The sequence below is a fragment of the Typopeltis vanoorti genome, chromosome 8 (assembly GCF_054136105.1).
Source record: "Typopeltis vanoorti isolate ZY-2024b chromosome 8, IOZ_Tvanoo_1.0, whole genome shotgun sequence".
NCBI lineage: Eukaryota > Metazoa > Arthropoda > Arachnida > Uropygi > Thelyphonidae > Typopeltis > Typopeltis vanoorti.
The window spans coordinates 69,617,001-69,638,887 of NC_143556.1; the positions used below are offsets into that span (position 1 = coordinate 69,617,001).

Here is a 21,887-nt window from a genome sequence, read left to right on the forward strand (position 1 = left end):
CACTTAGTGTGAAACCTGAAGCACTAGATGCCCTCGCACGTGGCCACAACTTCGCCATTGCACCCAGAAGAATACCTGCTGAGGATATTATGATACGAATTGAATGCGGGATTCGACACCTTCCAAACCACGTCGCCAACGATATTAGACTGACTGTAGCTTGTGTTCTGACCAAAGCTAAACCACCTAAAACCAACATGCCCAGTAAAGAAATTAAATCTCTATTAAAATTAAAGAAAAACAAGAAAATAATAATCACCAAAGCTGATAAAGGGAATGCCACAGTATTGCTTAACCAAAAAGATTACACAGGTAAGCTGAAATCTCTATTGTTAGATCGTGCTACTTACCTCCCTATCATGTACAATCCCACCAACTCACAAATGAGAAAACTCCACAGTCTCCTTAAGAGGGTCACTTCTTGGCCTGTGGAAATCACTAACAAATTAAAACCATATAACTCCATATCCCCCCCCCCCCCCGTATGGACTCCCAAAAATTCACAAGGAAAATGTGCCATTATGTCCCATAGTGGATGGCATTAATTCCCCCACATACAAACTAGCTAAACATTTGGCCAAAGCTTTCTCACACTATACTGGCAACACACCTTCACAAATAAAAAACTCAGCCCATTTCAAAGCCAGCATAGAAAACCTTACATTCAAACACACTGACATAATGGTCAGTTTTGATGTCTATTCCTTATTCACAAATGTTCTACTCAAAGAATCCTTAGAGCTAATCCAAGCTAAATTTCCTCCCGATATCACAGTCCTATTTCAGTTCACAATTAACTCAGGCTATTGTCTTTGGCAAGGAAAATTCTACAAACAAATAGAGGGGACAGCCATGGGTTCTCCACTCTCCCCACCCTTGGCCAACTTTTATATAGAGACATTTGAAGAGAAAGCCTTAAACTCTGCCCCACAAAAACCAACCGTTTGGCTTTGCTATGTTGATGATGCGTTCGCTATTTGGCCACATGGCTCTGATGCACTCCTTCTTAATACACTTAAACAATCAACACCCCAGAATAAAATTCACCCTGGAAGAGGAAAAAAACAACTGCTTTCCTTTCTTAGACACACTAGTCACCCGCCAGCCTGATGTAACCTTGGTTTTCTCAGTCTATAGAAAACCTACCCATACAAGCAGATAAATTCACCAACAATCCCACCACCTCAATCCTCACAACAATATGGAGTCATTAAGACACTGCACAACAGGACTAAACTTATCTGCTCGAATGACAATGCCCTAACCACAGAATTAAACCGCATTCTCAACACTTTCTCAGCCAATGGCTACCTCCCAAAAAAATCCAAAAAATATTGAAACCAGTAAACTACAACCCCCTCACAATAAGGATTATTCTAAATCCATCACCATACCCTATATTCGAGGCACCTTGGAAAAAATCACAAAAATCCTAAAAAAGCATAACTTCTTGTTACAGACCATATAAAAAATTGGCATCCCTTATCCGCTCTACTAAAGACCAACCCCCCCCACCACCACCACCACCTAGACCTACCTGGTGTATACCAGGTCCCTTGCAGCTGTAGGCTGTCCTATTTTGGCCAAACAGGCAGGACAGCAAATATCAGAATTTCAGAACACAAGGACTACATCCCTTTTCACCAATACAGCCACTCTGATCTTGCTGACCATGCACTGGATACCTGGCATAGAATATGGTGGAAGAAAGCCAGGATAATACACCATAGCAAATACAAATACGAAAGGCTTTTCATGGAATCAGCTTCAGCCCTAAGAAACGATCCAAACCTCAACAAATTTGGCTGCATGAGACTTCCTCAAATTTGGGAAACCTACATCAGAAGACCTTCAGCCCAATTGCCCAAGAATACTAACATTGCCTGCTAGAGGGCACCATCAGGTCTTTAGGAGAAATAATATCTTCCTACTTCTTCCTCACTTACTGTTTTGTTGTGCCTGCGTGCACGTGTCTTGTACTTAAGTTCTTGAAAATGGCAATGTGACGTTGCCGAAATATTGAAGTATATTAAAATTTATTTTAATGTATATCCTAGTACGTTGTAATTTCCTTAAATTATATAGTGAAAAAAAAAGCAATTTCCAGAGCATGAACCACCACAACGTCCAAGCAGCGATCGTAACCTATGATGAAGAATGAAGACATAACTGAGGTTTTGTGCAATTGACTGAACGGTATATAAAAGGCTACTGTAAATAAGCACATTTTGTTAATGTTTTGGAAAGGTACAATTGCAATTAGTATGTGTAATGAGAGTGCTTACAGGCAAATGGAAATGTTGAAATTACAGGAAATGTTGAATAATGAGTTATGGTTACAAATGGGTAAATGAATTGTAAATTTGTACATATAATGGGAGGAATTAATTTAAGATGTAGCTTAGGGAATAGCTACATGCTTATTATAGATAGGTTAGCATTGTGATGGGACTATGTAATTGTTAACTCTTAGTAAGGGAATACCATGAGTAGACATATAAATACAAAATTAATGACGGAAAATCTCACATAAAAAGATTTTTTAATAGTATAATTTTCGCCTGTAATTGTTATGTGTATAGTTACTCGATTGTGTGTTGTACCTAATAAGTACTTGAATAGGCTGAGAGAGTTCTTCTTCTCCCCTTAGATATATGTGTGTATTGTACTTTCTTACTAGCTTAAAATAAAATGTTTTGTTTAATTACCTTGCCTGATCAATTGCCAATGCACTATCTCTAAAAAACTAGCAACCTTGCATGCACTTTATATTGAGAATTGCCATGACTTGCTATAGGAATTTATGTGTATTAACTATGATCTTGGCTGTGTTCCTTACCTTAATTCTCAAACTACATAAATTTTTCTAATTGATTAGTGCGAGAATTGGTAACCTGTGTATTGTAGATAGACTGATAACTTAAAGTCTAGCAGTGGGAACAGGGAATAAGATTAAGTAGGATTAACAGTGAGATATATCTGAAGCAGGTAAAGTGAAATTAAGAGTAAAGTAGCATAGAGTTAGCAAAAACATAAGGTACTGGGAATGCAATACATATAAGGTTAATCAAGGCGTAGTTGAATTTAGGACACAAGTCAATAATATAAGTAAGAAAAATATTACAATGGCACAGCAGACAACGACAATAAAATAATCACTACTGTAAGCCACTTCATATTGTGTTGTATTCTGTTGCTATGGTCATCTTTTAAGTCCATCACATTTCAAGGTATATCTATTTTCCTAATACCTACAGATCAATCATCTTGTTTACCAAGTAGTTGTCCTGCAATCTGAAAATGTGGATGACCCATATTGTCAGATTTTCTTTTCTTTAGAGAATTTATTATATAGTGCTAAAAGGCGGCTGACAACTTCTAATGTTTTTCAGCACTATTCACAAAATCAAACTATCTCATTTTGAAGATACTCTGTATAAAAATCATCTTCTGTTACTACATACATGTTTTTACATAAGAAATGCAAAGAACATGTGGAAAACAACTAGCACTCAAAAGATGACCATATCAACAGAATACAACACAATATGGCAAAGTCAGAAAAAGATCAAAGAATGTGGGGAAAGGATTAAGTGTTTTGAATTAAGTTGATGTGTTTTTATTACATCAGTAGATGGCCTAAGTCATGTGACCAGGGTTACTCTACTCTGAATGGCAAATGCACTAACTGATGTGATATGATATACAGGGAAATATTTTTTGATTCATACTACAAGCCAGTCATTTCTACCATCTGATGACTTGATGACTATTTTAGATCTAAATGAGATAGCCAAAGATTATGGTATGATAATATCAACAGAAAAATCAAAAACTATGGCCTTTAAAGGACAAGATCCAGCAAGAACTAAAATAGTAATAGATAACAAGATCTTAGAACAGATGAATTCATTTAACTACCTAGGATGTATGATCACATATGAAAATGAAAAAGATATAAACGTAAAAATTGCAAAATATTTAAAAATAACAGGTGTAATTAACTCTATATTTAAACCAAACCTAGTTCAAAAACAAACCAGACTAAAAGTATACAATACATTTGTATACAATACAGTATACAAATTTTTATACAAAAAAAGTATACAATACAGACTAAAAGTATACAATACAAAGCCCTACCAGTCTTAATGTATGGAAGCGAAATCTGGACAATAAAACAAAAAGACAAACAAAGATTAATAACATCAGAAATGAAGTTTATGAGAAAAACTGCAAAGTATACCCTATTTGATCACAAAAGAAACGAAGAAATTATGAAGGAAGTAAACCAAGAACCAGTAATAGAAAAAATTAAAAAATATAAACATAAATGGATGGAACACGTTCAAAGAATGAAAACAGAAAGATTACCAAAACAAGCCTTTAAAGTACAAGCCATTAGGAAAAAGAAAACCAGGATGTCCTCTTAAACGATTCAACGATGACTTCTAAGGCCGGAACAGGCCTAAATCCTTGATACGCATGATGATGATGAACTACAAGCCAGTCATTTCTACCATCTGGTGACTTGATGACATCTCGTTGCCATCTTAGCAACTCCTAACCTTAGTTTGTGATACAAACGAGAAAATGTATGGTCATACGAGGATGTGCATACATTTTGTCTTTGAATTTAGGAATTGGAAATAGTCAGATGGGACCAGGTCTGGTGAATAGGGTGGGTGAGGCAGACATTGAAAGCCCAAGTTGTGTATTGTTTGTTGAATTTCAAGAGCAGTGTGAGCAGTTGCATTGTCCTGCAAAAGCATCATGCCTCTGCTCAGTTTCCTGTGGTGTTTTTCCTTCAATTCCTTCAGAGCTGTTAAATAAACTGCTGTAATAGTTTCACATTTTTTGAAGTACTTGGTAAGGATTGTACATCCATATCCCAAAAGACAATGACAAGAACCTTCCCTGCTAACTTTTGGGTTTGAAACTTCTTTGGCTATGGTGAACCCTTGTGTGTCCACTTCATTGGCTATTGTTCGGTCTCTGGGTCATAGTAATGAAGCCATGTGTCATCAAAGTCACAATATGAGCCAAAAAATTTGCACCTGATTTCTCAAAATGACCCAAAATCCCTTGAGCGGACAGCACACATTCTCTCTTTTATGGTCAACATTCAAACATTTGTGGACCCACTTTGCGATTTAGAGTATTCAGTTAATATTTTCAGTGTTCTGCCTCCTGGCTATTTTCCTGCAGCAGTTATCCAGTTTAATTAGAGAATCCTGCAGGTTTGTAGTGAATTTATTTAAGAGTAAAACATCATCTGCATAAAGTAAATAGCTAAGATTGTATTATCATCTCCAATTTTGATATCAGGCTTAATGCCACTTTTCTTCATAATGTGATTCATATAGATGACAAATAACAGTGGAAATAGTGTTAATTTTAGGAAACAGTTAGGAGCATTGCCATGGCATAAGAAGCTACAAGCAAAGAATAAATAGTGCATGGGAAGAGTGTGTTACTGCATATGCATGATTAAAAGGATAAACCAAGGGGGATTAAATGTATGAGTAGCAATAAAAAGCAGGAGCTGCAAAAAATAAAATTAAATATTATGAATGGTATATAAAGAAAAATTTTTTCTGACTTTGTAAGCAATAAAAAGCAAATCCAAGAAGGGTAACTAGTATGTAAGAAAGCAGATTATGAGAGAAAATTAAATAGGCATTCCTGAAGAATAACAACAGTGCGTACTAAGAGGGAAGAACGGTTATGCAAGGATAACTTTAATCAGTACCAATGGTAGGAAACTGGCAGAAGTAGAAAAAATAGCTGAATTACTAAGTGATCACTTTTGCAAAATTGTATCATCCCATGTGGACATTTTGCATTTGTTGATATAACAGAGACTGATGTGAAAATTGAAATAGAGGAACTGGAGATGCTGAGCATACTGAGAAATATCATTTTGAATACAGCAGTAGGTTGAGATTAGATGATATATCAGCTTGTGCATTAGGACAATGTGCCCCTGACTAAACTGTTTAATCTAAGTTCAGCTCTGGCAAGGTTCTAAATAGTTCCGTTACATAAAGGTGGCTCCAAGACAGCAGCAAATTACAGCCCAATTAATATCTCAGGATCAGTAGTTAAGGTATTGGAAAAGTTGGTTAAAGGTAGAATTTGGAAATGGGCGGCTAGTAAGATGATATGGTGGGCAGCATGGTCGTGCATTAGTAATTTAATCACGTTGTATAATAGAGTGACAGCAGAATTGGATAAGAAAAATTACTGCACCATGATACTGCTGGACTTTGCCAAGGCATTTGACAGAATACCACATGGAAAACTATTACGTAAGTTGGATCAAATTGGAATGGATATGAATCTGGTAGTATAGATAGGGAGGCAGCTGACAGGAGACAACAGAGAGTAGTATATAGCAGAGTAGAATCTAGGAGAATGAGAGTGACTAGTGAAGCACCTCAAGGTTTTGTACTTGGGCCATTGCCGTTTAATTTGTGCAGTAATAATGATAGAGGGAATGATCTAAGTGGGGATATTATTTGCTGATGATGCAAAAGAAGAGGACAGTAGTTGATAAAAGCTGGTTAAGGCATCCTGCAGTATGATTTAAACAAACTGACAATGTGGGCAAAGAATAATCGTTGTGAATTTAATTTGCAAAATATAAGATTATGCACTACAGGATGAAAAGATTACTTACTATGTATTATGTTAATTGTACTGGATTGCAGGAAATTGATGAGGCTAGAGCTTTGAGTTTAGTAGTGGACAGAGTCCATCATCCCCAAATCCTTCAGTCACCCCTTCCCCAATTGAAATTCAGTAGGCAAATTCAAAATTTGGCAGAATAGCTCAAAGGATTAGTTGGATATTGAAGAACATATAGAGAAAGAATGGTTAGTATCTCTCTTTATAAGGCTATGATAAAACTACATCTTGACTACTCTGCAGAGATTTGAGGATAGATTGAAGGTGTGTGTATGTGTGCGTGTGGATTACAAAGTTTAGCATAGGAGGAACACTATAGAAGCTTATAAGCCACTAAAGGGATTCTATATGATTGACACAAAAGAAATTTTTTAATATGTGATGAGTAGAAAGAAAGAACTAGGTAGTCACACATGGAAGTTGTGTAAGAATTTGGTTAGTAAGGTAGTGGGGACTGGATTTTTGCTTGGAGAGTGGAGTGGTAAACGACTGGAATGGATTGCCAGAAGTAATGTGAGTGCTCTGACTGAATGAGTTTAAGGAGAGATATGAGTTATTTTGGAAATGAAGGTTGATGTGGATCTCACATGATGAATCTTCTGATTCCATTGAGATACCCCTATAATAATAATAATAAATTTACATCAGACCATTTTCCTGTATCCCCTTCAATTCAAACTACCTGATTTACAACTTAAATATACATTAACCATTGCTGTATACTGTCCTATTTACATCATATAATTGAAACATGCTGAACACCTTTTCTCTTGGCATTTAACCATATACCTTTTCCAGATGTACAAAACTTAAATATGAGGTGTGACAATTAAATTACCAGAATGTCCAATTAGAAAGTATATTTACCTACCTGTTGATTAGTAGCTACCATCATCTTTGAAGTAATCTCTTGTGAGGCACTTTGTTAGACAGTACTGCTGGTATTCAAAACATTTCTGGAACTGTCTTCTGGAATGCTTTTTATTACTGTCACCACATGATGTTGGATGTCAGAAAATCTTTGTTCAAGGCATTCTTCAGTTTTGGAAACAGCCAAAAGTCATTTTAGTGAGGGAGCTTGCTCCACCTTTGCATCGAGTTGTCTTGGTGTGGCACTACCAAGTGGTCACTTACGCTTGGATTCGCCAACAGTTCGTCGGCATGAAACGTTTAGATTGTAGTTTTCGATCTTAGAGTTTCACATACTGGCTGAAAAACAATAAGGGATTTTTATCCCCTTTACTTATCAACCTCGCCAGAAAAAATAGCCGTTTGGCTTTTCATCTTAGTTATAATATGTTATAATATAATATAGTGGCACACCTTTCTGGCATTCGTATAGTGAAGGTATGCAAGTTCTTTTCACTTAAACTTTGATATTATCTAGGTCTAGCTACTCACTGATGAGACCTCAAAAAAGGTTGAAACCGGTCTGGGTAGTGACCTCTCCTCATAATGTAAAGCAGTACTACATCTCCTAGGAACTGTGTGTTTTTACATTATGAGAAAATATCAAGAATAGTGAGGGAGCTTGCTCCACCTTTGCATCGAGTTGCCTTGGTGTGGCACTACCAAGTGGTCACTTAGCTTGGATCCGCCGACAGTTTGTCGGCATGAAACGTTTAGATCGTAGTTTTTGATCTTAGAGTTTCGCATACTGGCTGAAAAACAATAAGAGATTTTTATCCCCTTTACTTATCAACCTCGCCAGAAAAAATAGCTGTTTGGCTTTTCATCTTACTTCTAAATACTAAAAAGAAAATAATTTAATGAAGAAAAAAATGAAAAAATAAAGATAAAAAAAGAAATAAATAATAATACTCATTGAAAGAATCCATTGCCATACATATGAACATTTCATTACCTGTCTGTCAGTCAGCAGTTGCTTCCAAGACTGACTTCTCCTTCTGTCATACCTCTGTCTCTCCCACCAACTTCTCTCCATTGTGCTTTCTTGTTTCCACCTTTCTCTAGCACTCTCCTCACGTTACCTTTCTAGGCTTCTTTCCCCTTGTTTTTGATTCAGAGTCCCATCTTGTCATTTTATTATCTTCTTCTTTTCTAGTTAGATGGCTCTGCTATCACTTATGTCATGACTAATTTTAATATTCAGCACTTCTAAATAACATTGTTGGTTCACTGTTTGTCCTTATTTAATGAGTTTAGAATGAATTATGCCCTTACAACCAATAAAAACAAACAAGCATTGTTGTGATCTGCAATCATGACACTTTTTTTTTTTTTCTGTATAGATGATGTTTTTCATTATAAGCTTTGATGTTTTTTTTTTTTCAGGATCATACTGAAAGCCTCAAGTTTCATCACTAGTAATAACTCTTCAAAAACAGCCAAATGTAAAGAAAGATCAGAATAAACATCAGGCCACCACTGTTTTAACAATCATTCAAAATTTGTAAGACCATCTTTGCAAAAATTTTTCTTGTTCCCAAATCATCCATCATAATCTTCCTTTCTTTCTCTGTCTAAATTTACTTTTTCTGCTACTAACCATACTTAATAGTCAGACCAAACTAATTGTGCACTCTTTCCACATTTTCACATGTGTGATGATTATGTGGTTGTCCAATTTTTTTGTCATCTCTTATATCTTCTCATCCCTCGTTAAACCTCCTATGTCACCTCAAACACACTGGAATTTTTCTTTGCATTATTACCATAAACCATTCTTAACAAGTCTAGAGTTTCACTTGCACTTTTGGCTAATTTTGCACAAAATGATGCTAATGTGCTGTTTTAAATTTTTCGTTCACTCATTTTTGTTCACCAAAAGCAACAAACATGCATGTGGACACTCTACCACAGCTTGTCAATTACTGGCTTGATTGTGATATAACTTAAGGCAATAGCACAGGCATGTCCAAACATGTACAGTCACATGGTTGTATCTACTCACCATATGCACAATAGTACAAGGCCATTCCAGGAATTTAATTGTCATACCTCGTATAGATCCTTGTTATATTCTCAAGACTTCTCAATATTTGTCTGAAAGTGAAAATCTGATCATGACAACACATTTGCAAAAACTCAGCCTGTTCTTCTCCAGTGTACTTTTTCTTACCCTCCTTTCAAGTATGTTTGCATAAATCTCACCTGGAACAAACACTCAGGAGGGAAATCCCACTGTAACTGTCACATTGTTTTATTCCCCTTTTTTTGATAGATGGATATTATGAGAACTCTACTCCAATCATCTAATATTCAACCTTCTAAGCAAGCCTTCTGAATTATGTAGTGCTTTGAGCATTTCTTGTTGAAATGCTCAAATTTCTGGTATTTTTTTACTTTTTACCTGAAATATCATTGTGCACTTCTGACTGCATTTTGGTAAAAATGTTTACCTTTGTTCTCTTATTGCATCTCATTTGACTGTCTTTCAATGTAATTATTTGACTTCTAGAATGGTTTTTGTTCACTTTTTATGTCATCTATCATCTAGGATTCCTTTTACAGTACTTCTGTCTCTAAATCTGAGTTACTTGAATATTACCACTTTGCTTGATATTCATATTCTGTATTCTTACCAAAATCTTCCATGATCTTTTTCTAGATATACTTTTACACATTGCTTCACATTCTTACATCACTGAATTTTCTCAGAGCATATAATAACTTACTTGCTAGAAACTTTCAGTACACTTCCTCTTTTTTTTTTCAGGACTATCACTTTAACTTCTGAATTCCACTGTAGAGTTCTAATTTTTCTACCTTTGCAAACACCTTTACCACATGCTTCTCTTGCTGAATCAATGTTTTCTTCAAAATCTCCAGTTTTGAAACATCTTGAATCCTGAAAGCTGCTCAATTTTCATCCTTTTAAAACTGTTGTACATATTTTTCTTTGCAGTATGATATTCTGCTTTTTATTTTGCTTGAAACTAAATGGCGATCTACTTATTTCAGGTCCTCTATGTACTCTTGAGTCCTGAACCAGCATGAATATATTGGTATAAATAGTAACGTAGTCAATGGGACTTTCTTATTTATTGTATCTTCCTTTTATGTCAATTTTTGCACATCTTTATGCTGGGACATGGTACTGGCTTTCTGTTCTAGTCACTAACAGAAGTCCAATAGGTATGTGCCGTTATTATTAGATTTTGCTCTTTTATCTGAATTTTCCCATAACATTTTTATATGTTTGATATTTGTTTCTTACTCTGCAGTTGGATCTGCAACATGGACCAACTATTCTTTTTTTCTTAATGTCAGATGCTTTCTCTAATGACTTGAAAAAATTCCTTCACTTCTTAGTAAAATTTTCTGTGACCATATGCATCATTGTCCAGTTTCTCATTTTAATTTGCCCATATACTTGAAATTACCTACCATTCAAAAGTTTATCTTCACGTTTAATGTTGAATATTATATCTAATCCATCCTTCCTTTCACTGTTGCCTTTATATAACATTTTGTAGTTTTATTTATAAGAATCTCTCACCTGATTTCATCTTCTGCTTTTCTTTTGGCAATACAAGTTATGTTTATAATAAATTTAGTTTAATCCTTTATCCAAGTGTGAGCAAACAAAGTTTGTGCCTGAAAGTATCTTCAGGACTGGGGTAAGGTGGTACAACACCGGGCAACTCGTTGCAAAGGTGGAGCAAGCTAACATCACTCCTATCTCAGTATCTTCCATAATGCAAAACACATCTCCTTGCGGATACGTATAATGTTATGCATTAATGGAAGGGCCACTACCTAGACTAGTTTCGACTTTTATTGAGGTCTCTTCAGTGGGAGCCAGGCCCAAGTGGAGATACCAGGCAGAACCATTAGCAAGGTCATCTCTATCCATAGTATCACCTTACCCCAGTCCTGAAGATACTTTCAGGCACAAACTTTGTTTGCTCACACTTGGATAAAGGATTAAACTAAATTTATTATAGTCCAACCAAGTGAAAAATAAACTTTCAACATCTTTCTCTAAATCCAGAGTAATTTAATAAAAAGGTGGCACACCATTTGGCAACTCCTATGGGTAGAGATGACCTTGCTAATGCTTCTGCCTGGTATCTCCACTTGGGAAAAATAAACTTTCAACACCAGTTATGTTGATGTGGTATTTCTCTAATTCTTCTACTTCCACTTCTTTTTCCATTGACACTTATATTGATGGTACCTGTTCTTTAATTCTTCTGATGTTGAACTTCAGTTTGTCTCACTAGTTGACTTTTTGTTGTTTACCCTTGTTCTGTGACAAAAATAGCAGCATACTTTGTTTAACTAGGCACTCCTCAGCCAGCATAGCATTTCACATTTGCCATCATTTTGTTTTTGGATTAAGTCTATACAGAATACAGTTTGGTAGGCTAAGACCCAGATTGCTAGCCCATCCTCATTTGTTCAGTATCCAAGCTATTAACAGGTACACCATGAAGTGAGGATTGGACATTAGGTCAGAAGCCCAACTTGATTCTCTACATTTCTTAAAAGGATATGCAGAGGTCTCTTTCTATTAGTCTAATTTTTATCCTTAAGCAACTCCTTCAACCACCTCCTCAGATTCTACCCTTAACTAATTTTTCCAGTATGTTATCATACTGGAAAAATTAGTTAAGGGATAATTTTTTTACCTCACTTGTAGATCCTCCTTTATGTAATGGAAGTATTTTATTGTCTTGCACCTCCTTTGGGACTACACCAGAGCTGAGACTTAAGTTATATAGTCTGCTCAGAGATGTTGCCATTTCTTCTGCACCTTCTTGTAATACCCACTTAGTATCACATTCATCTTTGTTCTCACATCAGTCTCTGCCTGGTTGATATATCCCTGCAAGGTGTTTCACTCAGTAATCCCACTATTCCTTCTGCAACCTCCCCATCATCGGCATCCTTGAAAGTTATCAGCCATAATAATTTCTTTTGCATGCCAGTAGTGAAAGAGATTTCCTTTTGGCTAGTTTTGCTTATAATTGATTATGATTGCCATTCTTATCATGCTGAAACAACTTCAGCATTCTTGCTTATACTGTTACATGTACTATTGTACATGTAAAACTTCATAGAACCGACCTTGGCAATGTGCCAAGAATAGTCAATTCGTGCTGAAGGGGAGAAAGAAATAAAGGATGTATGAATTGGTCACCAACACTCGAAATCATGTGCTTTATACGTAAATTTTCAAACTGTTGTACAAGCAAAATAGTTACCACTTTAAGAACTAGAATTTTCATAAAAGAAAGGCTAATTTTCTGACGTATAATAATAAACACTCATCCCACAAAACGCATTGATTACCCTAATATCAGAATGGATTCTCCTTCTTCTGGCATGTGCAGAAGTGTCAAAGGTCTTGCATCTGTGGGTGTACAGTACTCATGAGCTTACTAACCACCTTTCTCTTTATATTCTCTCCACAATATTTTCTTTTTTTTTTCCCACCTGATTTATTTTCCTGACCTATGCAATGTGATACTATTCTTTTCAAACATTCCCTTGACCATTTCTTATGTACTGTTGATATCCTTTCCTTATAGTTTCTTGTGCTGTGATACTTCTCCATTCTCTTATATGTTTATTGTTATCACTACTTCTGTAATTCCACATATACTCTCCCTTTTAACTGAAAATTCCACACATTTAGACTTCTCCCTAATCAAAAATATGGGATCACATCCACCTAGTCAGAAGCAAGGCGGTTGTTCCCTTGTCCCCAATAGACTACCTTGGTTATGACCAAATCCACATGTTATCAAGGGATTTGATCCAACACTTTTTAAATCCTATTCCCCTCCATCGTTTCATCTGCATAAATTAAATTTCCTTTTCTCTATGTGCCCTTTTGTTCTTCGAGTCTATGTCTCCACAATTAAAGTTCTACATAATAATTATCTGCACTCATCAGGCTAATTTGCTAATTCAGGTCTACATCTTCCTTGCACTCTCTGACTTATTATGTAGCTGATTGCATATAATTATATGTAATCAGCTATAATTTACCCAGTTAGCTACTATCTCATAGCTTCAGTACACTGTTTCCCATGTTGTTTAAACCTTTCTGCTGAACTTATTATAGTCAGTTTCTTTTTCTATCTTCAGCAGTATAGAAAAAGAGGATGATGAAGTTATTTTTCAATAACTTCATCATCCTCTATCAGTCAAGATCGACTAATGCCAGTAGCGAATATCTATCAAAAACTCACCCATATTCCCAATTCTCTTGGCATTAGTGGACATGATAACACGGCAAACATAGAAAACCCTGAAAAGACAAAGGAGAACTTAGTGGAGAATTTGGATTATTACAAATTTATAATAGCTGCTAGTTTTACTGAATTTATAAAATCAGGTAGTTATCTGGGATACTCCTCCAACGGGTACGCTTTAAGAAAATAGGCAAAATAGCCATAAATATTAATATAAATTTTAGAGGAGTAACATGGACATTTAATTTTGCTTTTTTACTTGGGTTTTTCACTGAGGACATTCTTTCACTGCTGCATGCTAATACAGTATTTATTCAGTACAAATCACTACTACTCAGACTTTTATTTATGTGAAGTAATATTGAATTCTTCTGAAGTACAAGAGAGCATTTTCAGAATTTATTGCAGAAATACAAGGCAGACAAAAACCAAATGAATGACGGAATTAATTCTAGACCTGAGAAATCTGTTTTCAACATGATTTCCTAATTTATTGTAAAGACTTAGATAGCCATTATAAGAGCTGATAGAATGTTTTAAAGAAAGCAGATGAAGTAAGTTAATCTTTAAAGTTTTATGAAAGAAGTTGATTAGACTGCAAAATCAGGAATTATGCTTACTCGTTCTATTAGATGTAGAACCTATATTAATTTTGAAAACCTCTTTAAAACAGTTAATTTTAGATGTATTGATTTGTTAAATTTGTATAGAAAATTTATTTGAAATTGTTCAGAACTATTAAAATCTTTAACAACTTTACCAAAGAAGCATATTCGATTTAAATGGGATATCACACATCTCGATGTTTACTTCAGGGTCTGCCATTGAATCTTCAAGGTTTAGTGCTTGTTTTCAAACTTTTTCATTTTTTCTTGAATAATTGTGTATTTGAGTCTAGGTTAACTTCTAAAAGCTGCTCAACTTTGATTTGTTTTAAAACTTTTTTTACACTTCTTTTCAATAAGAAATTCAATTTTATCCTGTTCAAAACTAAATGGTGATTACTTCCAATTTCAGATTCTCTGTGTAGTAAAATCATGTCCTGATCAAGTAGGAAAACATTGTCATCACCAATAGCATAGTCAGTGAGCCTTTCTTATTTCTTGCATCTTCTCTCCATGTTAGTTTATGTACATTTTTATGTCTAAATATGGTCAATGTTTTGAACAGAAGTCCAGCAGTTACTTACCATTATTATTAGCTTTCTCTTTTCTCCAAATTTTACCAAAACATTTGTGTATGTCCAGTAATCATTTCCTACTCTGCTGTTTAGATCTCCAACAAGGACCAACTTTTCCTTCTTTTTTTTTTTATATCAGATGCCTTCTCTAATGCTGCAAAAAATTCCTCCACTTCTTCCTTAGGCAAACCTTCTGTGGGACCATAGGCACAAATAAGTCTCCCCATCCAGTTCCTAATTCTAATATTTGCCCAAACCATTCTATTTCATAATGCTTGTCATCCAAAGAAATTATCCTCATATTTAGTGTAGAATACTATAACTATTCCTTCTTTTCTCTGATTGTTATTGCCTGAATATAACATCTGGTATTTGATGTTTAGAAAAATCTCACCTGTTTTTGTCTTTTTTGTTTCTGTAACATATATTAAGTTAATATGGTACATTTTTTGTGCTAGTTACATTTATTTTCTGTCGATGCTTCTTATGTTGATGGTGCCAATCCTGACTCTGACTCTACTGATGTTGAGTTGGGATCGGTTCCAGTAGCTGACTTTTTGCTGTGTGTGTGTGTGTGTGTGTGTGTGAGGGGGACCTTGTTTAATCAGATGATGCCCTCAGATGGCATAAAATTTTGTAATGCTGTACCATCATGTTATATTGGTTAAGCCAGTAAGAATATAGTTTGTCTGGCTAAATCCTAATTGCCAGTCCAAATTTGTTCAGTATCGAAGTAGACCTACTAAGGAGGTGCAAAACAAGAAGGTAAGGAATGAACATTATGTTAGAAGCTCTGGTGAGTTCTCCACATTCCTTGAAATGCTATGTGAAGGTCTCCTCACATTTCTCCATATTTGACACTCAAGCACCCTAAGAGTTTTATGATACTGTAATTGTGGCAATCTGCATAATTTTAGATTGCTCACATTCTTTTTTAATTCTTCTTGCTGACAGATTTTTAAAGTAGTATTTTCGATGAGATAGAAATATTGTAATGATTTCCGTCAAATTATATTAATGAAATAGTTGTTAATGCTTTCATTGCTAGTTACTATTTTGAAGCCTTTCTGATAACAGTATATCTTTCTCTTTCTATATGTCAGCAGATGATATATTGATCCACTAGAAGAGCATGGATTGATGACATCAGGTGGAATTTTAACTACAGATATCCTATAGTGACAAATGATAATACTGGTAGTGAATGTTTTAATGATTTTATATTGATTATCTTTAGATTTTTTTTTAATGGTACAATTTTTTTACAGATTTTCTGATCCAGAAACAAAGAAGCTGCTTCAGGCCCAGGTGGCATTTCAAGTGTTTGTCCGACCAGGTTCTTATACAGTTGAGCCCCACTGTCCAGTCGATGGAGAACCTTTTGATTACCACTTCAGTAATAATGATTTGAAATGGCATACCAAAGAACAAGGAGCTACAGTATTACATTGTTTACTTATTAGACTAGAAGGATTCTGAATTAATGGAGTGTGACAAAAATGTTCATTATGTACATAGAAATGTTTTTATTATTTATTCCTAATCTGTAAATATTCAAGAAGCATAAGTGAAAGAATTCACTGTTTATAAATATTAATGGAAAAATTTGCCACAGATGAAAGAAGTGTACAGTTAATAATCACATCGTTAGTGATTGTTAATAACATCAAGAAAAAATTAATAAATGGCTGCCATAAAATACTGTATGGACTGATTTTCAGAATAATAACACCCTGTTTGTTTTAACACAAATTATTTACTTTTTATGTGAATCCTGTAAGATAACCACTGGTGCATTAATGCCATGGGTAAGCCAGAGTTTTAGATAATTAGGTAACCCTACTCTAAAGACCAAGCGATGAACTTTTTTCTGCCCACTTCAGGCCTCTAGTAAGCAATATGATGATCTCTTCTGGGTACTGATTCATCTGCCACCTAAATAACCAAACTACAGTGGGATTCAAATCCACAACTTTTCAGAGAGAGGGTACCCTGAGGTAGAATATATACAGTGATCTCTCAATTATCCAAACTTTAAATGAAGAGGCCTTCTGCTATGGCACCATGTAATTGTACTTTCAGTTATCCAACAGTTCAGTTATCTGGTTGGATAATTCAGGGAATACTGTATATTTATATTTGTTGAATGAAGGATGCCTTTTTTTTTACCATAACTTTGATGACAAATCAACTTCCTAGTATAAACCAGTTATAAGCAAATTGCTTTGGACTTGAGTCTGTGAAAATAATTATATTTATGGTAGTGAACCCACCAACACTAATTCTTACCAAAAAAAATAAATAAATTCCACATCCACTTCACCAACATTCATACAATATAAATTATGTGCACCACCATCATACAAAGCAAAACTACTATTCCTTTCAGAACCCCAACTACCCAAATTACACAGCTCTTTCAGCACAAGGGTGGCACTTGTGCATTCGTGAGAACTGACATACCATGCCAGAGACTGCAAATCCTGGAATCTCCACTATTTGATCTTCTTCTTCGGCTCAAAATTTTTCTACCAAATCAACCTGTGCTTTTCATATGCTCCCTCTATCTGTCCAAACTCCATCAATCACTCTGACCTCTTCAACTATCTCTAAATCTTGATTTTCTGCAGTCTAAGTACCCCAATAGTAAGGTCATCCTTCTTGAGGACTTCAATGTTCACACCTCATATTGACTCCTCTTCTCCAGTTTCACTGATCAAGCAGGCAGGGATGCTGAGGTGTTTGCCATCAGCAATGACCTATCGCAGATCATCAATCTTCCCACCAGATTACCAAACAACTCTCACCAATTTTCCAGCACACTTCACTTCTTCCTAACAAGCTCCCCTTCCAGGTATACTGTGGTTGTCAGTTCTCCTCTTGGAAACTTGGACCACAACCTCATGGTTGTGGTCCAAGTTTCCAAGTTTCTTTTGCTGCAGAACAACCTACACCCACCAGTTCACAGTCTCATGTCCTTTGACACTACAAAGGGTACCAATTGGGAGGACCTCCGTGACTTCTATTCTTCCTTCCCATGGTCCGACTGCTGGTTCAGTTCTTCTGATCCAAACACCTGCTCAGACTAAATGATAGAAATCATCCTCACAGGAATGAAGGCTTTCCTCCCCTATTCCACTCCAAATTCTCAGCCACCATCCAAGGCTTGGTTCTCAAAAACCTGTGCCAATGCTGTAAAAGAAAAAAAACCTTTGCATACCACAATTGGCTCAAGATCAAAACTCCAACTGCCTATACTGCAGCCCACTACAGTTGTAAAAGAATCAAGTTAGACTTTGAAAGGGCCAAATGCTGCAAACTTGCGTCCTGCTCAAATGTCAGTCGCTCCTTCTAGTCCCTTGCCAAGGCCATTGGGTGCATCTTCTGCCTATCCAGGTTTCCACCACTCGCACATCCAGATGATACTAGTCTCCTCACCAAAAGACATAGTCAACTTACTTGCATCGCTCTTCTCTTCCCATTCCTGCATTAATGACCTGGGCAAAGTTCCCTCCATTCCACGAATGACTCCCATATCTTCCAACAAAAAGAAATCCGAAGAATCCTTTAAAACCTGAACAAGGCATCTGGTCCTGATGGTATCCCACCTATTGTGTTAAAAAATTGTGGCCCAGAACTAACACCTATCGTGTACAGCTCTCTTCAATCTATCCTATTCAACTGCCATTTACCTGACAACATGAAAACAGGTCCACATCCAGCCCATCCCAAAGAAAGGTGATTAAAGTCAACCAACGAGCTACTATCCAATTTCTCTAACTTCTGTTCTCTCAAAAATTATGGAGAAGGTCATCAACAACCAATTCTTGAACCATCTAGAGACATACCAACTAATCAGTGACCAGAGGTATGGATTCTGTCACTCACGATCTACAGCTGATCTTGCTTTCACAACCCACCTATGGACTCCAGCCATGGAGAAATTTGGATAAATCCATGTGGTTGTCCTCAACATTTCAAAGGCATTTGATCAGGTTCGGCACTGGGACCTACTCACCAAATTGCCATCCTATTGTCTGCCTTCCCTGCAACTGGGTCGCCAACTTTCTCACTGGTCGTTCAAGCAAAATGTGAGGACACCTTTCTTCTATTTCTCTTGCCCACCCATGGCACTATAAGTCATGTGGCCTTTCATGTGTGGACCAGATATATATATTAAAAAAAAGTGCTTCTATACTAAGAGAGCTAGTGATTATACTTAGACGAAGAGATAGTTTGATATGTAAAAGAGGAAACTGTACATTTTTATAAATCAAAATTAATGCATACTGCAGTTCAACAAGAACTAATTTAATTAACATCTCCAGCAATTCATTCTAGTCATTCACCACTCTCCAAGCAAAAATTTACTCCCTTACTAACTACACTCTTACACAACTTCCATCAAATTCCTGACATTTACCCACAAGGGGTGTATACAGGATATGAGAGTACTACATGAAAAATTTACATTATCACTAACTTCCTATCTACAATTTTCCTCCAAATCATCTATTACCTGTCAAGGCTCCAACAATGTCAGATCTTATATTTCTATCTTCTAAGGCACTTTTTATTGTATTAATCCACCGTATCGTGGTCTTCCTCTGGGTCTTTTTCCCCAACTTGGCAGAGAACGCTTGTTTTCCTAATCTTTCCTCTCCCATTCTGTTTAAGTGGCCATACTACCTGAGATTAGCTCTGCTAACGCATTCCTAGATGCTGACAATGTCAAGTTCTTTCCTAATATTCTCATTTTTAATATGATATTGCCATTGATGCCATCTGTTCACGCCTCTAATCTTTCTCAGGACTCTCATATCTGCGGTCTCTAGTCTTTGGTCAAGTGTTTTACTTCTGACCCAGCTCTCAGATCCATAAGTTAAAAGTGGTTTGAACACTGTCTTTTATACAGCTAATTTAGTGTTCCAACTAATTTCTCTCTTATTCCATATGAATTTATTCAATTGACTTCCCGCCATACCAGCTCTGCTGATTCTGTTGTCTATTTCTATATTTAATTTACCATCTTCACTAAAAATCATGCCTGAGTAGCTGAAATGTTTTATTTCTTCTATAGGTTCTCCATTCACAATGCAGTTGATATTTTCAATGCTTCTGCCTATTGTCTTTGTCTTGTTATTGCTGACCTTCATACCATATCTATTATAACAGTTATTCAATTCAGTCAAGGAATCTTGCAGACATGTAGTGGATTTATTTAGAAGTATAACATCATTCGCATAAAGCAAACCTCGCCAATTTTGATATCAGATTTAATACCACTTTCCTTCATGTGATCCATATAGATAACAGAGGGGATAATGTACATCCTTGTCTGACACAAGCTTTAGCATTAAACCATCTTGCAATTCTAACTGCTGACTTACAACTCAAATAAAGACCAAGTATTGCTTGATATAATGCCCCATTGACACCATATAACTGTAGCGTTTTGAATAGCTTCTCTCTTGGCACCTTGTCATATGTTTTTTCTAGATCTACAAAAATTAAATACAGAGCTTTGTTATATTCCCATGATTTCTCAACTGTTTGTTGCAAAGTGAAAATCTGATCCTGACAGCCTCTATTTGGCCTGAATCCACTTGTTCTTCACCAAGCTTCTCTTCCACAATCCTTCTCAACCATTTCTCAAGTATACTGGCATAAATCTTACCAGAAACACTCAGAGAAATACCTCTATAATTCTCACGTTCAGTTTTATTTCCCTTTTTATATATGGGTACTATGAGCTCTACTCCGATCATCTGGAATTCGTCCCTCTGAACTATGCAGTGCAGCCACTGTAAGACTTTTATACCACCATACTTGAGCATTTCTGGTTGAATATCATCTACTCCAGCTGCCTTTCCACATTTCAGACTTTTCATGGCTTTTTCTACTTCAAGTATGGATGTGTATTCCTGATTGCATGCCTTGCCAGTGTTTTTATCACTGTGTTGTCATCACTGCTAGTTTCATTTAGCAATTTTTCAAAGTAATTACTCCATACTTCAAGGATATCTTTTTCTCCAGTTTTCATATCACCTTCATCATCTCTAATTCCTTTTACAGCACCTCCCATTTCTGAGCTTCTTCAACAACCTCCAGAATATCTTACCACCTTCTTGATATTTATTTTCTATGTTCTTACCAAAGTCTTCCCTTGACTTTTGTTTAGCTAGTTTTCTCTAAGAGCACAAGCTGATTTATTTGCCAGGAACTTTTGATATGCTTTCTGCTTTTCCTTCACTGCCTCCTTAACTTCCTGTGTCCACCATAGAGTTCTGATTTTTCTATCCTTGCAGACAACCTCACCACATCCCTTGCTGGCTGAATCAATCAATGTTTTCTCCAGAGCTTGCCACTGAATCTCCAAGGTTTGATTCCTGTTCTCAAACTCTTTCGTTTTTTTTTTCTTGAATAATGTTTGTATCTTCACATCTGAGAGCTGCTCAACTTTTATTCGTTTTAAAACTTTCTTACATGTTCTTCTTTTCAATATGAAATTCAATTTTATCCTGCTCAAGAAGAAATGGTGATCGCTTCAAATTTCAAATCCTCTGTACACTGTAGTATCCTACACCAGACAGAAAACATCATTATCAACAATAACATAGTCAATGAGACTTTTCTTATTCCTTGCATCTTCTCTCCATGTGAATTTGTGCACATTTTTATGTTGGAACATGGTGTTAGTCAGCGGTGGCTGGTGACAATAGAAACAGGTGGGGCCAAAAACAACTTAATTTTTTTATGTTTATATAGTGGGCTCTATTATTGATTTATAGTTATTAATTCTATTACAATGTTTAGTCAGAATCCACTGATGCACTGAGCTATTAATT

General features: G+C 35.9%; 1 protein-coding gene across 3 annotated transcripts in view; it reads left to right on the top strand.

The window, feature by feature from the left end:
- Neurl4 (neuralized E3 ubiquitin protein ligase 4) overlaps positions 1–16,741 on the top strand; it is a 646,806-nt gene extending 630,065 nt beyond the window's left edge. For all 3 annotated transcript variants that reach the window (XM_090397278.1, XM_090397280.1, XM_090397281.1), the window contains one exon: positions 16,308–16,741. In XM_090397278.1, coding sequence (XP_090253404.1) covers positions 16,308–16,518 — 211 coding nt within the window. In that variant the 3' untranslated portion in view covers positions 16,519–16,741. The remainder of the gene's footprint in view (positions 1–16,307) is intronic.
- The last annotated feature ends 5,146 nt before the right edge of the window (positions 16,742–21,887 follow it).